The 17,950-nt window shown below is 43.4% G+C and overlaps 1 protein-coding gene and 1 non-coding gene across 3 annotated transcripts in view; both read left to right on the top strand.

Annotated features, from left to right (window-relative positions):
* LAMB4 (laminin subunit beta 4) overlaps positions 1 to 17,950 on the top strand; it is a 97,805-nt gene that overhangs the window by 60,580 nt on the left and 19,275 nt on the right. For both annotated transcript variants that reach the window (XM_088018271.1, XM_028094521.2), the window contains 8 exons: positions 1,356 to 1,587; positions 2,041 to 2,198; positions 3,687 to 3,911; positions 4,520 to 4,740; positions 9,222 to 9,318; positions 12,098 to 12,473; positions 15,322 to 15,482; positions 17,222 to 17,427. In XM_088018271.1, the coding sequence (XP_087874397.1) occupies positions 1,356 to 1,587; positions 2,041 to 2,198; positions 3,687 to 3,911; positions 4,520 to 4,740; positions 9,222 to 9,318; positions 12,098 to 12,473; positions 15,322 to 15,482; positions 17,222 to 17,427 (1,676 nt within the window). The remainder of the gene's footprint in view (positions 1 to 1,355; positions 1,588 to 2,040; positions 2,199 to 3,686; positions 3,912 to 4,519; positions 4,741 to 9,221; positions 9,319 to 12,097; positions 12,474 to 15,321; positions 15,483 to 17,221; positions 17,428 to 17,950) is intronic.
* LOC114201708 (U6 spliceosomal RNA) lies at positions 195 to 298 on the top strand. Its single transcript, XR_003607688.2, has one exon. It is a non-coding gene; the product is annotated as a U6 spliceosomal RNA (small nuclear RNA).

Below are 17,950 nucleotides of genomic sequence, written 5' to 3' on the forward strand. Positions count from 1 at the left end.
CACAACATTGGCGTTTCAAAGGCAGGAAAATCAGTGTGGGTCTTTCAAAGAGGAGGAGACTGGGAATTTGACGACATGACTCAGGCTGTCTCTACGTAGATAAAATGTATGGGAAAATTTTTCTATCATATTTCATTGATCTGTTCAGAGGGCACCAAATGGATACAGAGCTCCATTAGGAATCATGAGTGATGGTGCTCGCTTCGACAGCACATATCCTAACCTTGGAATGATACAGAGATTAGCGTGGCCCGTGTGCAAGGAGGACACACAGATTTGTGAAGGCATCACGAGTGATGGTAAAAGCACGGCCCGGGCTTCTGGGAGTGTGCAGTCTGTATCAAAGAGATGGCAGTCCAGGGAGGATGTGAGAACCCTGGGAAAGGAGTTGGCTGTGCCAACCCAGCTGTATGATCTGGCACAGAAACCCAGTGGCTGGCCAGGCCAAAAGAACAGTGAGATTGAGAAGTCAAAGAAGGGGACAGCTCTGCCACCTGGATATCGGCCTCTCTGATGCTGGGGTGGCAAACAGCCACGGAACTGATTTTGTAAGCGGCACGTTAATATGGGCTTAGACAGGTCTTTGTCCCTACGTGGTGGCAACCCAGTCCCATGACTCCCGTGTTCAGGGGATATAGTTCTCCGTTCACGCCGTAAACCATTAGTGAAAATACTGTTCCCCACAGAAACCTGTCTTTGGTGGTTATCTCCAGATAGCTTAATTCTTTCAGGTAAAGGAACAACATATCTTTTTAGTCATGATTCAGAGAGATGGCATACTTTCCTGGTCATTGTCAACCCAGCACACAGTGCTCGGGTCCATGATCATTTTTGTGTCCCTTTCTTAAAAAAAACAAAAGAATGAAGTGCTTGAGATTCACAAAGGGGTATACACAAAGGAGCAAGCCTGTTTTCCACCTCCTGTCTTTGTGTAGGGAAGATTGGCTCCGAGGATTCAACAATTTTCTAGAGAAGGATTGAGCCTCTGTGATCTCACTGAGGAAAAAGAAAAACTCAACCACCCTGAGAGGGGTTTTTATATTTTTTTAGAATCTTGAAGTTTGACTTGATTAATTAGAAGTTCGAGTCATTAGGAACACGCTACTTGTTCAGGTCCTGTGTATAAACAATGCTTATAAGCCCCGATGGCTCACAGCGTACTGTTTATTGGGTGAATCAGGGAATTGTATGACAAACATTGACCCAGTACTCAGTGCATGCCAGGTTCTCAGACTCACTTTATGTACCTGATCGGGATGCAACAGTAAGTTCAGCTGCTACAAAATCAGGACCGTCACTCATTCCCCCAGCACACCACTTACCCCCCACTCAGCATTTCCTCTTTCTTTGTCTAGAATGTCACTGTCACCCTCAAGGCTCAAAGAGCCCTGTATGTGACCAAATAACGGGACAGTGCTCCTGCCAGGGGGAGGTGGCTGGCCGCCGTTGTGATCGGTGCCTGCAAGGCTACTTTGGATTCCCCAGCTGCCGCCCTTGCCTTTGTAATGGGTTCGCCGAACTTTGTGATCCAGAGACAGGCTCGTGTTTCAATTGCGGGGGTTTTACAACTGGAAGAAACTGTGAAAGGTACAGAATCCACATGCAATTTAATTTTGTTTCTTTTGTTCAGATGTCACAACACTCTCTGAAGGGCCACTGGGTAGAAACTCAATGGTATTTCAGAGTAGAATGATTGCTATGGGAGGTGGGGGGAAGAGAGAGCGTCATTCCTGGTGTCCTTCAAGATCTTGTGATGAGCCAGACCATGTCTGATTAAATAAAAAACAGGCATTTATTGGCCTGGCACCTTGCTTTTTATGTCCCTGAAATGTGACATGTAAATTCACTGCTACTATATTGAGTTTAATGACTACACACCTTGGGACTTTCAATGTAAAGCAAAAAATTACTTCACTTTAGAAGTGAGCATTCTAAAATACAGAGTTTTGAGAGTTGCACTGTCCTCAAGCATAGCAAATCCACATTGGCTAATGTGAGCTTTTCGTGGGAACATTTGGTAAAAAGAAATTGTCTTGCCAGATGCATCGATGGTTACTATGGGAATCCTCCTTCAGGACAGTCCTGCCGCCCTTGCCGATGTCCAGATGTTCCCTCAAGTAGCCAATATTTTGCCCATTCCTGTTATCAGCATCCTTGGAGCTCAGATGTGATCTGCAATTGTCTTCAAGGTTATGCAGGTATGCAGTCTAGTTCATGATGCCTTTTTGCTCCTATCCCATAATGCTATCTAAAAAATGATCCCATGTTCATAATTTATCTGCTCTGAACAATTGAGTGGTCCTGAATAGAAGTTAACGGTAAGAAGACACAATCTGGTACCTTGCTGCTTTACCGAACAAAGGATTTGAATGATTCAGAAACCAATGACAATGAGGAACTCATTCCTCTGAGCTATACCTGTTTTTAAACAGTTCTGGAAAACTAACTGACCAAATGAGTTCAAATCAAAACAATTTATTTAAAGTAAAACCATCACACGTTAACTAAGATACATAGGTGATTAAGTAATATATATGTCTTATGTAACATATAACATAAGCAATTAAAAAGTATAAAATTTTAATCAAATGCTTTCTTTATATAATCCCAACCAGTCAATTTGACTGATATTTAATAAATACAACTTATTTTTTCAAATGTCTTGAAGCACTGATTCGGGCCTCATACAGACACCATAGAAGTCAATTCGATATTTGTGTCTGTCACTCTACCAAAAATGTTATTTTGAAGAGTTTAAGCATGAGTGTAAACATATAAGGCAAACAAGGAAACAACATGAATTCAACTTGATTTAATCATATTTTGAAAATATGGTGCTGCTATTTTCTTCAACGATAGTTACCACCATGATAATAAATGACATGGCTAATTTTTTCTTTTTTGCTTCCTATGTCTCTACTTCATTCTGACGTCTTCCCATGTAGTTTCTTGTCCATGTCCACTCTGGCTTGGTTGACCAGTGTTTAATAACTGAGACCATGATTGGCGGACGAGAGCATTCCCAAATGGGATGAACCAAAATGTGGGGCGTAGACCCACAGTTTGGGTGCCTAGCTGACCACAGTTCCCCGGTGGTTGGAAGGGTAGCAGGTGGAGGTGTGAAGGAATGGTTTCTCCACACAGTGCTTGATAAAAACACCCTCCAGCCTGCGCACATCGAGAAAACCACTATCACCATCTTCACTGCTAGACTTCCATCTCAGGGTGCTGCTGGTTCACCTCCAGAACCAGGTGAGGGTGGGGGTACCCCAGAGAGAACAGGGGCTGAGATCAGCTTTGGGTCCCGAGGCACACTTGGGTGACCCCAGTTATAGAAAGATCCAGAATCCTGTGCCTACCACCCTGTAGTTTTTTTTAAGGACTAGAATGCATTCCTCACCAAGGGCTTTTTAGTTCTGAATAATCATTGTATTCCCTGACTGGATAATAAATTAAACTGAATGTTTTAATTCAGAACATTTTTCCTTCCTCATCCCCAATGTGTGACATCTCATTATCCCTTGAAGGTCCTAATTATTCTCTGTATCCGTCTCCATTCCCTGATCCCCCAACACCCACCCCCCTACCACACACACACACACACACACACACACACACACACACACACACACACACACACACACACACTTCTCATCTCTTTCCTGTTTCCTCTCCCCTCCATTCAGGTAAGCAGTGTGGAGAATGCTCTGCGGGTTTCTTCGGAAATCCCAGAATTTCGGGAGCGTCTTGCCAGCCCTGTGCCTGCAACAAGAACACGGATGTGATGGACCCCGAGTCCTGCAGCCAGCTGACAGGCGAATGCCTGAAGTGTTTGCACAACACGCAGGGGCCCCACTGCCAGTTCTGCAAACCAGGTTACTTTGGATCGGCTGTCAATCAGACCTGCAGGAGTAAGTCTGCCGGGCCCCCGGGGGGAACGTGGCAGCAGAGCGAGGCCCTGGGTGCCTGTGCCGGGATCACCTGCAGACAGGGCTGGGATATTAACAGGCCGATTCCTAGACTATCCCTCCAACCCACTGAGGGCAATCTCCAGGGATCTGGGACCAGTTCATCCAGTGTCTTTAATGTATCAATTGGGGAACCACTGATGCAGAAGAGGGCAAGGGGTTGAGTCTATGATCTAAAAAAAAAAAAAAAAAAAAAAGAGGAGGAGTGAACTGCTCATTTTTAGGAGATATTTAACTATTTCCGTTGACTCAAGTCAACGTAGTAAACTGTTTTCAGACTGTGAGTGGCAGGTGGAAAAAGTGAGGTTTTCAGTCATCCTAATCGTGAGCTCTCAGAACATAGTCAGCAGAACCACATGAAATTGCTGTGTGCGGCGATCAGAAAGAGTTGAATGGGTTCAACCTACTTAGATTCTTTGATAAATCTGAAATATCATAAGGTGTCTCTTCCTTGAGCCCTTTGGAGAAGTGATTCATACAATGTTTGTGTGGTTTGTGGAATGCCAGGGTCATCCCTGAATTTACCTGTAGCAATGGCTCTATTATCCCAGGGTGCTCCTGCCATCCTTCCGGGGTGAATCCTGCTGAGTGTCCCCCTGGTTGGGGAGCTTGCCTCTGTGACCCTGACACTGGCACATGCCCTTGTCTGCCCAATGTCACAGGCCGGGCCTGTGACCGTTGTGCAGACGGATACTGGAATCTGGTCCCCAGCAGAGGATGCCAGCCATGTGACTGTGACCCCCAGACCTCTCACGGCGGCCACTGTGACCAGGCAAGATGCTCTGAGCTTACCTAGGGCGCTAGAGTGGGAAGGGAGGGTGAGACGCGGTTTCCAAATTTGTAAATAATGTCTTCTTTATGTACTGTTGTTAATTAGTGTTTTTGGACAGGATTGGCCTTATACAGGGATAGAGTCTGCATTTGTAAGGAATGAAAAGCGCTAAAAAAGACAACGAGGGTCTCAAGGTCAAGTTTGGCCTCTTTCAGCTTTCTCCAAGCCTCTCTGTGACTGGGGAAGTCAGAATTCATGCACAGCGAAACAGAGACAACTTCTCTTTCCCTATCCCATATGTATGATCACAGGGAAGCTCCAAGAAATTGATCATTAACCAGAATTGATGATTAACCAAAATGAAAATCAATGGATGCGTGCAGAACCCACAGTTCCATTTTCAGAAACTGAGCTGTCATTCCCTACAGCTCGCCAATCACTTTACGTATGGGTAAAATAAGGTGTCCCTTTACTTGCCAGATGAGCATCAGTGGTTTCTAAAGGATGCAGTGTAGTGTACTAGGAGCAAATCTGCATTGTGTAAATATACAATATACAATTAATGCTTCCTCACGGCACATGCGATTTTTAGTCAATAAAATAACAAGCATGGAATTTTTGAAACGAATATAATAACATCTATATGGAAAAAAATCTATTCATATCATGATCAGGGTATTTGGCTTAGTAAATATATTCTTTGAAATACTTTCCACGTTAATAGAGATTGGAGGGAAGGGTAAAACAATGACAAGAAATTTTAGAGTCAGTCCATGCCACAGGGACCAGGGTTCAATTGGAATCAAAATGCTAATTTAAGAAACTGGACTTTTCCCAACTACTACTAATAATAAGCATGGCTCACCTCCAATTTCAGCTCCACTATTCAACTGATTCAAAGGTCAAATCTTATGCAAGTCAACTTTTGAAGGTAGTTCTCATATACTGAATGTGTTTTCCTTTCTCCTTTTTTTCTTTTTCTTTCTCTCCAACCCTCCTGCTCCAACACACACACACACACACACACACACACACACACACACACACACGCACACTAACCACGCCCTTTTTTCCCTTAATAAATTTTGTATTTTGGAATAGATTTCCAGAAAAGTTGTGAAAATAGTACAAAGAAGATGGGCCCCACACCCAGCTTCCTCTGCTTTCAACAGCTTACATTAATATGGTAGATTTGTCACACTTAATGAACCAATATTGATACATTATCACTAACTAATGTCCATAATTTTTTCAGATTTCCTTAGTTGTTTACCTATAGTCCTTTTTCCGTTACAAGACCCCATCCAGGACACCACCTTACGTTTAATGATCTTGTCTCTTTAGGTTCTTCTTCGTCGTAACGTTTCTCAGACTTCCCTTATTTTTGATGACTTTAACAATTCTGAGGAGGATTTTGGAAAATGTCCCCCTGTTCAAATTTGTCTGACGTTTTCTCCTGATTGGACTTGGACTATGGGTTTGAGGAAGAAGCCCGCAGAGGGAAAGCACTGTTCTCATCACATCATATCAAGGCTACACACTATTTACATGTCTTATCACTGTTGACACTAATCCCAATCACCTGGCTGAGGTAGTGTTTGTCCTGGTTCTGTTTTGTAAAGTTACTTTTTTTCCTTCTTTCCATACTGTGCTCCTTGGAAGAAAGTCACTATGCACAATCTTCACTTGAGGAGTGGGGAGTTTCACACTTCTTCCTTGAGGGCAGAGTAGCTCCATAAATTATTTGGAATTCTTCCACACTGGAGATTTATCTGTTGTCCCCCATATCTTCATTTATTAAGCACTTTTTAATACCTATATGGAGTCATGGGTATTTATATTATAGTTTAAGTTACAATCTGATACTACTTTATTTTGCTGTTCAAGTTAGTCCAGCTTTGGTCATTGGGAGCAATTTCAGTGGGTTTCAATACCTCATTATTGTTGGGTTTTGGGGCTTTTTTAAGCACTTTCTGCATGACAAGATACTCTAAGCTCATCTGGTGTATTTCCTGCCCCTATCCTAGGAAAAGCCATTTTCTTTTTCTTTCCTACTTTTTTTTTTTTGAGAGAGAGAAGTGGGAGGAGGGCAGAGGGAGAGGGAGAGAGAGAATCTTAAGCAGGCTCCACGCCCAGCATATAACCTGACGCAGGGCTTGATCCCATGACGCTGAGATCATGACCTGAGCCGAAATCAAGAGTCAGACACTTAACCAACTGAGCCGCCCAGGCGCCCTGAATCAGCCATTTCTTTATGGAGCACTGGTTCCTTTTACTGGAGAATGGTATCTGAGCACTAGATGACCATACCTGTCTTATATCCCCCCATCCACTCCTCGTACCTGCTGCCACCGACCATGGAACAAATGGTAGATCTCCACATGACTGCTTGGCTTCCTAATTCAAGAGAAACCCCTAAGGTTCATGACATCACTGTCTGGCATGCTTCTTAGACCTGTTAGCTTCTTCTTCTTCTTTTTTTTTTTTTTTTAAGTAGGCTCCACACCCAGTACGGAGCCAAACACTGGGCTTGAATTCACAACCCTGAGATCAAGACCTGAGCTGAGATCAAGAGTTGGCTGTTTAACCAACTGAGTCACCCAGGTGCCCGGTAGACCTCTGACAAAGCATATTTGTAGCAGGACTCAACAAAGACCACAGTCCAGTCATGGAGACAAAGGGAAGCCTATGAAGCTAACAGTCAGATGGCATTGGTTTAACCAGAGAGCCCCCTGATGACAAGGGCATTTGGGGTGGTCTGGTCCATTGGGGATTCTTTGGGGAAGATTGCTCTTTGAAATCAGGAAACACTTTCATTGGAGTATAGAAGAGACAGGTGGATATTTAGATTCCCAGCTGTTTAAACCACCACCGGTAAGTGTCTCTGTGTCAGCCGGTTGGCCATCCCTGGTGCACTATTACAGAGAGGCCCAAATGTGTCATCCAGTATTTTCATCAACAGTTGAGATGGAGGTGGAGAAACATGCTTCCCAAATATTATCACATTTGCAGATACGGCAAAGTTGTAAGTTCATGGGATAAAGCTAGAACAAGAGACAAGATATCCTAACAGCCTGTCCTGTTGGCTGGAAAGAAGAATGTGAAATGTTACCAGGATAAAAGTGGAAGTTTTACAACTGGGTTTTTAAAATCCATTGCATCAATACAGAGTAGGAGTAATAACCTGGCACCAGCTCGTGTGAAAAACATCTGAGGATTTTCGCTGTGTGTTTCCAGTGAACCAGCAGTGGTTGCCAGGCTGCCAAAGACCCAGTGTCCGTTCAGGCTGGACTAGTGGGAATGCCATGCTTGGGTTCAGGCCAGTCACTGTCCCATGGTCCTCTGTACTGGTCAGATAGCTGTAGGAGCATTGTTTTTATTTCTGAGTACCACCTTTTAAACATTATATTGACAAACTAGTATGTGTCTGAAGGAAGACAATCAGGAGAGTGGGTAGAACCATCGCTATTCTATGATGAAGGCTTGAAGGAATTAGAGGTGATCAGCCCAAAGAAAAGAAGCAAATGCAAATTGAGAATGGTCATCTCTAGTTGGGAGAGGGACTGTCCAAGGGAAGGGGGAGGCTGCCTGTTTTGTGCAACAGGGCTCAGAACAATGGGAACAAGTTACAAAGGAGCAGACTCTGCACCCATGGAAGAAGAGATTGTCCAACAGTTAAGGACAACCAGCAGTGTGCCAGGCCTCAGAGACAGCCTGCTTGCCACAACTCCTTATGTTTGAGCAGAAGCTAATGGGAATGCCAAAGATGGGCAGAAGCTGCGTAGATCCAGTCATTTTATAAATCAAGCTACTTATGGAGCTGTAGTTTAAGCAGATTTGGTCATGTATAACCTAGGACCGTGACAATAATGATTTGTTTCTGTATTTTTCTCCTGTGAATTTTCTAACCTCCCCAGATTTCAGAAAAGCTGGTCAAGGATCCAGTTGGGAGGATGCACAAAAGATCAGCCCTCTCCACCAAAACACAGTTAAATAACTGTCATTAAATGATTAAGCATCGACTGCAAAAAAAAAAATGTTTTGTTGAGCAAAATTGGGAGAAACGCCATTGTATGTTCCATAATGGAAACATTATTTTCCAAATCAGTTGATGAATAGTCGTTCGGGTCTTTGGCTGTGTCATGCATTAAATCCAATAACTGTAGAGGAAAAGAATGTGGCCCATTTCCCATGATGTGTTTTGTTTTCATTTACATCTGTGTATATTTCCCAGTTTGGGGCCACCTGTCCTCGAACAGCAGGAAGCAGGCGGTATATTCAGGGGCGCTACGCCCAAACACATTAGCTCCTGAGTCTTGGTCTTGCCGAGGGTGTTTGCTGGCCGTGGGAATCATCCTTCCTCTGCCTTTGCACAGCTGTATGTTCTAAACCACTGGAGGGAAAACTGTTTTGTATTAAGATGCATTGTTTGTTTTAGATCATAAATCTTGTCAATTCCTCACCCGTGACTGTTCTTACAGCTTACAGGCCAGTGTCCGTGTAAATTCGGCTATGATGGGAAACACTGCAGAGGGTGCAAGGAAAATTATTACCGTGATCCACTGGGGCGATGCATTTGTAAGTATTGCTAATTCTAAAAACCTGAGGACCGTCCACCTGCTCCGACCATGAGCATGCTATGAGCCAGCTGAATTTTAAATTCCTTTATTTGATAGAAAATTCACAATGTGTAATCTTAGTTTTGAAAACAATATTTTTATAGCCTTATAAAAAGATTTGTGTCAAACTATAGGCTATATTAGATGTGTTGAAGCCTGGATTGCAATTCCTTAAAGTCCCTAAAAATGGAACAGATGTCGAGGTCATGACTTGTAGCCAGTTTTCTGCTATTTGGAAGCATGTTGACAGAAACAGTGTCTAGAAGGGGGTACAGGCTGGGAGATGGTTCATGGGAAGTCAGCAGAGGGGATGTTTCCTCACCTTGGAGCTCATAACTCTGGATCTTTCAGATACTCACTGATTCATTTATTTTAAGATATTCATAGTGTGCCTACTGGGTAAGCTAGGTCATGAGCAAATAAGGCAAGGCCCCTAATCCTGTGGAGTTCGTGGTCTAGTGCCTTTTGCCCCATGTCTTAGCACTGATTGTTGGATTTAGATTTAGAGCAGCACCATCCAACAGAACTTTCTGCAGAGAAGGAAATTCTCCGATTGGCACCATTGGGATGCAGGGGCCACTGGCCTATGAGCTGATGAGCACTTGTAATGTGGCTAGTGCAGATGAGGAAAAGAACTGTATGTTCAATTCATTTAAATTTCAGTAGCCCTGGGTGGTAAGTGGCTACTTACCATGTCCATATTGGACAGCACAGATTGAGAATCTGGGTTAGTTCTAGGAGGTGTTTTTGAATCTCTATAGTCTGCTGCCAAAAGAAATATCCAAAGAAATATCGGATGTGGTGGGCTTATTACGGTCACCTCTCCACAGCCACACATGGTAACTCTTCTCCTCTCTATTCCTTTCTAAATGTGCTTTTGTGGCTAAAATAAATGGCCTTCATTTCCTTGCCCCACTCAAATCCATATCCTCAATGGTTTCCCTGGTCCCACTTAGTTTTCTAAGTGGAATTGCTACATTAAAAACCAGGGTTATCTTTTGGTAAGCTAAAAACAAAACAAAACAAAACAAAAAACCAGGGATCAATTTTGGCTCCTGGAAAATCTGTATGAGCCTCTTTCCTCTGTGCCTTTCTAATATTTCAATAATCTCATTTTCTGAAATGCTTTCATCTTTGATAAAGAAAATTTTGCAAATGATCAACTCAGACCACAGACCCCCTCTAACGCTCCTGGAAAAGAGCAATTAATAAGCTGGTGACTTGACATAGTGCTGCCCCTGAGGGGTCCTGCTGACGCCTCTGTGCCAAAGCCAATGTGCTGGACAGATGGTATCTAGCTGAAGAGCCTAGCATCTTAATCAGTTTTTATTTGTAATTAGCATTTTTACTCAAGCTTTAAAATGCATTTTTAAATCACTCTTTCCTTGCAGTTAGTCCAGTGACATAGGCTAATGATTCCCTGACCTTCTGGAAATTGCTGTAACTTCCATAGCTCTGTCTGTCCTCCATCCTCCGCCTTAATCAAAAACCTACTCAACTGAATGACATGGGGCATCTGTTGTTTTTTTAACTAAGACAAAATTAATTGTCTCCCTTTTCAAAAGGACTTGATTTTTTAAGAGCAGTTTTAGGTTCACAGCAAAATGGAGAGGAAGGTACAGAGGTTTCCCATATACCCCCACAGCCCACACATGTGTGGCCAGCCCCATTATCCACACCTCCAAGACTCGTTTGTTACAACTGAGGAACCCACACTGACACACCATAACCACCAAAGTCCGCAGTTCACATTATGGTTCACTCTTGGTATTTTCCATTGTCTGGGTTTGGACAAATGTATAAGGACATGTATCCGCCATGATGGTATCATACGGAATATTTTCACTGCCCTAAAAATCCTCTGTGCTCCACCTGTTCCTCTCTGGCCACCCCTCTCCCCACAGCCCGTGCCAACCACTCATCTTTTTACTGTCTCCATAGTTTTGCCTTTTCCAGAATGTCTGGTAGTTGGAATCCTACAGTACATAGCCTTTTCAGTTTGATTTAGTTCACTAGGTGATATGCATTTAAGGTCCCTCCATGTCTTTTCATGGCTTGATAGCTCATTTCTTCTTAGTCCTGAAAAATATCCCTTGTACCACAGTTTGTTTAGGTGAGTACCTACTTCAGGACATCTTGGTTGTTCCAGGTTTGGGCAATTATGAATACAGCTGCTATAAAGATCCGTCTGCAGGTTTTGCATAGAGAAATAAGTTTTCAACTGCTTTGGGTAAATATGATGGAGTGATTTCCCCCCCTTTTTTTGAGGATGGACCAGTTCTCCTTATATAATGGAAAACAGCATGGGTCAGCAGCCCCCAGGCTGGGTTTTGTTGAGACAGAGTGTGGTCACGAGAATTCTTAGAGGGTTGCCGGCATGCCTGAGTCACCCATGGGGGCAGTGGCCCCAGACACTAGTGTGTCGTCCGCCACTAGGTCCAGGTTACTCACTCGAATAGGCAAAGGAGCCCACACGTGTACACTCACACAGTAAAGACGACACCTTGTATTTTCCTTCTGAAAACCATGAACTGATTTGTTAGTGGAATGCAAATAAGAGTGCTGTATGTAATGGCCATTGCCCAGGTCTCTGTAATTATACCAGTTTTTAAACGTTCACCTTAAAAATGGGCGTCGGGGACAGTCTCAGGGGAGAGGAATGGGCTTGATTCTTGAGCAAGCCAGAAGCAAAAGGCCAAGTGACTGACATTCTCGGCTCCCTCTGTCTTCCCCTTTAGCGTGTGACTGCAACAGGGAAGGTGCCCAGAACCCCCCCTGTGACCAGGACACGGGCATGTGCCGCTGCCGGGAGGGGGTGAGCGGCCCGAGATGCGATCGCTGTGCCCGGGGTCACGGCCAGGAATTCCCTGCCTGTCTGCGGTGTCACGGCTGCTTTGATCCCTGGGACCACACTGTGTCTGCCCTCTCCAAAGCCGTGCAAGGGTTAATGAGGCTGGCTGCTGACACGCAGGATAAAAGAGAGCCCGTGCTGGTCTGCGAGGCCGACTTCAAAGGCCTCAGAGAGAACATGTCTGAAATAGAAAGGATTCTGAAACATCCTGTTTTCTCATCGGGGGAATTCTTAACCGTCAAGGATTATCAGGACTCAGTTCGGTAAGATTCGTGCTCCAGCAATAGATTGCAAGTTCCCGATCTGCCTTGACTCCTGTGGAGCTTTATAAAGCAGCCTTCAATTTCGAAATGTACCTATGTGGACGTTACGGAAATAATTTTTCAGTCAGCGTCCAGGCTGGTGATCATGACTATCTGTCTCTTTCTTACCTACTTAGGATTACATGGGATCTTTCCAGATGCCATCGATTAGACCAAAAAGGCAATCATTAAGAGCTTGATTTTGGAAAGCCCAAACCCAGCAGAGCTGAAAGATACAATATTAGAAAAAGAGTCGTTTATCATACAGATATTTTTTTTTTCCAACCAGGCACTCAGGGAGATTTGCTAAATCTTCCCCAATTCTTCAGTTGTTTGGAAAAGCCTGTACCTTATGTGAAGTCATATAGCAAGTGTGAGAAGTTCCTCAAAATGCAGTCATTTTTATTATATGTTATATATACTTATATAACATTCATCAAACATTTCTGGAAATTATGTTGGTTGGTCTGGCCAGGGCTCAGCAAACCACAGGCAAAATCCCACACGCCACCTAGTTTTGTAAATCAGGCTTCACTGGTACAGCCACGCCCATTTATGTACCTGTCCTCTGTGGCTGCTTTCTCGGGACAAGACAGAGTGGAGTAGTTGTGACAGGACTATGGCCCCCAAGGCCTAAAATATTTACTATCTGACCCTTTACAGAAAAAGTTTCCCAACTGCTCTGGGCAAAAACCAGGATGCATGGGATACAGTCTTCCGTCCTTCTATGAGCACGTAGTCTACTGAGAAACCAAAGAGATTGTGATTATGTAGCAAAATATCCCCTGCCCACCCCCCAATCAAAGGTCCTGGATTAAGGAATAATTGAAGCTGCAGAGTTTTGTGTTATATAAAACACCAGTGTCAATATAAAGCCATTCATTTTCATCAGGCAAAAGTCGCAGAAACACGGTAGTAGCTTCAAAGTTACACAAGGAAGGAGATGGGAGTCCACTGCCATAGTTCGGGGGAAGGGCCATGCCCCTACAGGGCCCAGGGAAGTCACGTGGCCAAGCCAGCCTGGCGACTAAAAGCAGGCACATCCACCACCTTGTAAAGACTGTTGTCCTGCAGGATTTGGGCCCTGTGTCCCCAGGTCTTTCCACTTTTCAAGAGATGTCAGGCCTCCAGATTTTTATGGAAATGTCCCCACTTTAAAATATAGCTGGCTAATCCAATAATGCTCTTAAAAAGCACCAGACAGGCCAAATAAATGTGTCTGAGAATGAGCTTTGGCCCATGGACCACGGGTTTGTGGTTCTAGAATATGACGAACAAAGTGGACCTGTCAGAAATAAAGCAGAATGAGCCCGTCCACAGTGGGCATTCTAAACAGAGACCACAGGACCTCAGATAGAGCAGAAAGACAGCAAGAGAAGTAGGAGTCCCAGGGCCAGGCCTGAAGTGATGAGGAAAGCAGTGAGTACTGGGCCTCTTCTGCCAGAAACCAGTATGCCTGTCCCCTCCTGGTCCACCTGCTGAGCTCCTGTTCCTCCTTAGCAACCACCAAAACACCACCTCCTCCCTGATGCCTTCCATGACGTCCTCAGGAAAAGACATGTCCTTCCTTCTCCATCTTCCCCCCTCCCTGTGCTTGGGAGGGTCATTGCCTCACTGAGGGACCCCTGAGGACAGAGGCTGCCTTCTCCAGGCTCGGTTCAGTCATATAACAAATGTTTGCTGGGTAAATTACTAATGAAAGGGGAGGCTGAGGGCAGGGAAGCCAGGATAGCAAGAGTACAGACTCCGTGACTGAAATCCACTTATTGCTGTGTGGCCTTGGGCAAGTTATTTAACTTCTCCAGGCATCTGTTTCTTCATCCAGAAGGGGGATCGAGTCTCTATTTCATAGGTTTCTTGTGAGAATTACTCAGACAAGGCTCTCAGCATGGTGTCTGGTGCATTGTAGGGCTTCGAGAGTACCAATTATAATAACAGTAACTACTATCATTGTTATTATTATTATTAACCTGATGAATTATAGTCCTGACAGTTGGCGCGCCGGAAGGAAAAGTCTATAGATTAGAAGGGAGAGTTAGAGTAGAAAATGCTAGGAAGCATTAGTTAATGTTTTGCATTTCTGCCAAGATAAATTAGTCCCATAGATTCATATTGTAATTTTCCTCAACTGTATTCTTCACGATTTGCACCGAATTTCCTTATCATGAGGGATATTACTAATTATTTCCTTGAACCCACTTGTGGGTGCTGAACCCAGCAAATTGAAGCGGGACAGAGATAGGCATCATGGAGAAGGTGAGGAGAATGAACACATCCCAGGCCTGGGTACCCTCATCAACAAGGAAATCTCCTTGTCACTCATGGGAATGACAAGTTAAGACCCTGTACAGCAGTGGCACTAGAAGGATCCTTGCTGCAAGCAGATTTATTCTCAATAAAGAACTGGTTTTTACCCTGGGCTGGGTGAGGACTTCCGTGTTAAAAGCTGGATATAGGTTGGATCTCATGGATTTAAATGAACAGTGTCTGAATGTGTGTTTTTGAAAACCCAAAGCAAAGGGAGACAGAGTCTAAATAGTTGAAATTGAAAGATTCAAAGCCTTTCTTCCACTAGACCTTTTATGCGGATTGTATTTTAAGTGAGTGCTAAAATATTCCAGGAAGCTGAATTGACAAGAAAGAGAGGAACCATAAACAGAACTATAAACTGTCAAACACAACATCAAGGAAGAAGGATCCATTCTAATTATGAGGGTGCCTGATCACAAGGGCAATATTGGTGTGTTTTTTTCACTCATCTATCAACAGGAATACAAGCTTCGCTACATTTACTCTCTTTTCCCTCCAGGGAACAAATCATGCAGCTAAGTGTGCAACTGAAAGCAGTGCATGAGTTTCCAGATCTGAAAGAAAGGATAGGAAGAATGGGGAATGAAGCAGACCTCTTATGTGAAGATCTTCAGCGAGAAATCAATTTGCGCTCCTGTGCCCGTAATGCAAGCATCATGGGTAAGAGAGAAAATGCACTTGGATGGTCCGTTGATGGACAGAGGTTGCTGCCATCCATCGTTTATTCCATTAGCGAGGTACCTTGTGCTCATTGCCACAGAGCTGAGCACTTTAGGCCCTGAAAACACACCCATTAAAGGTATTATTTGTACATGAATATTTCAACTTTTTAAACAGGGCAGAGCTTGGGGAGTGTCTGTTGAAAATAATGAATACAGCAAACCGTCAGATACTAAACAGATACTGACACCCAGCGTACTATCCTAATGCCAAAGCATGCAAGGGGTCTTGTGTAACTGGCTTCGGACTGGGCCCATGATGTTCCAAAACCAACTTGTCCCTCCGCAGAATGATGCCCAGAAAGGTCCCTGCCTTGGCTCTCCCCTCAGAGTCAAAGAAACAAACAGGGACACTCGGAGAAAGGACATCCGACCATTGCTGTCTAGGTTGCCACTTCAAAATGGTTCACAGCATGAAAGATTTGGACTGCCAACTCGAGCATGGGGACAGAATTCTTCCTGGGTTTACTGGGAAAGGCTCTGGGAAGTAGGTGACATTTGACTTGGACTTCACAAAATGAGGATAAAATTTGCCAGATAAATAAAGGCCAAAATCATCCCAAGCAATAGGAAGGTGTGCTTGTTTCATGCCCGACTTCTGGTTGCATAGGGAGTAAAGATCAGGACCCTGGGCCTCTGGTTCCTAAAATATTGAGTTACTGTTGAAAGTCCTGCAACACTATCATTTGCAGTAAAACGAACCGTATTACCTTCATGAATTTGTATTTTACTAAAAATATGGAAAATATAAAGCAGTGCTGAAGAATATAGTTTCCAGAATCAAACTGCCCAGCTTGAAATCTTGACTTGATCCCTTGCTGTCCATGAGACCTCAGGCAAATAACTTACCTCCTGAGAGCCTTGTTTTCTCACTTGTAAAATGGGGGTGATCATGCTAACACGCACCTCGTGGTGTTTTGTGAAGATTCAGGAAGAAAACTGACAAGAAGGGCAGGCACAGAGAAAGCACTACACAATTGTGACCTGTTGTCATCAGCCTCCACATCACAAGTCAGCACACCATGGTCCAACCTGCCACTTTTACCTGGAGCCGGTTTTTTTTAAAGGGGTTTCACTAGGAGACAGACTCACTCGTTCGTTGACATTGCTTGCAGCTGCTCTCACTCTCCAGAGTTGAGAAGCTGTGCTGGATCTGCTGTGGCCGGCAAGGCTAGAACATTTATTCTCTGGCCCTTTCCAGAACAAATTTGTCAACCCCTGCTGCTCCATCTAGTTAGGTAAGCTCAGCTGGTGTGTCGCGTTAGGGTTCGTACAGGTAGTCGTCATTAATACCAATGAATACATGATTAATACATCCGTGGAACACTTTACAGAGCATTCTCGTATTATTTCACTTAGTCCTCACAAATTACAGAGAAGCAAACACAATCTAAGAAGATTAACTGGTTTGCTCAAGGACTTAGGCAGACAGTAAAGGGGAAAGCCAACACTCAAACCCATGTCTGCAGACTTAAATCTCAAGGCTCTGTACCTATTATATTGATGTCTGTTTCACTCTGATCCTTCCCCATTAAGTGTAAATTCAACGAAGAGGATGATGAATTTCTGTATTGGTCATTGAGACCAAGACATTGGACAAACTGGGGGATGATTGTCTTGATAACCAATATATAATTTCATTTGTTCTCACAAAACTTACCTCAATTTGCATTAATGTAGATTACTCAGAGAACATCAAGAAGCATTATCAGAGATCATCATCTGCTGAAAAGAAAAGTAGTGAAACCACTTCTATCATAAAAAACTCTGAAAAAACCAGGAATGACTTACTTACTATCTTTGATATGCTAACCTCAAAACAAAACTTATCATTGGAAAAATTAAAGCAAATTACAGTACCAGATATCCAAATACTGAACGAAAAGGTAAATATTCACGATGGTGTAGTAAAAGTATTTGTGATTTCTCCTTGGTATACAAATCTCTTCAATTATATTTCCTGCCTTGCATTTTAATTTTTTATTTATACTTTATAAATGTGTAAATATCATAATATATATAGAGATATGCTCTATTATATAAGATATCAATAATATAAATATACTTCTATTTTATTTTTTTTTATTTTCCAAGTCAAAGTTTGAGAAAATTCATAGTAAGACTGTGGCTTGATTTTATTATCTTACATTTATTTATATAATTTGCTACTTCCACAATGGTACAGATTATAGACATTCACTCCTCTTGCTTTCTTATAAATAAAAGGTAATTTTTATTTAAAAAGGCGTCTGCCTTCGGCTCAGGTCATGATCCCAGGGTCCTGGGATCCTGGTCAAGCCCCGCATCGGGCTCCCTGCTCAGGGGGAAGCCTGCTTCTCCCTCTCCAGTTCCCCCTGCTTGTGTTCCCTCTCTCACTGTGTCGCTCTCTGTCAAAGAAATAAATAAAAT

Source organism: Eumetopias jubatus, unplaced genomic scaffold (assembly GCF_037043125.1).
Source record: "Eumetopias jubatus isolate StellerSeaLion01/CBP00866 unplaced genomic scaffold, mEumJub1_p1.0 scaffold_14, whole genome shotgun sequence".
NCBI lineage: Eukaryota > Metazoa > Chordata > Mammalia > Carnivora > Otariidae > Eumetopias > Eumetopias jubatus.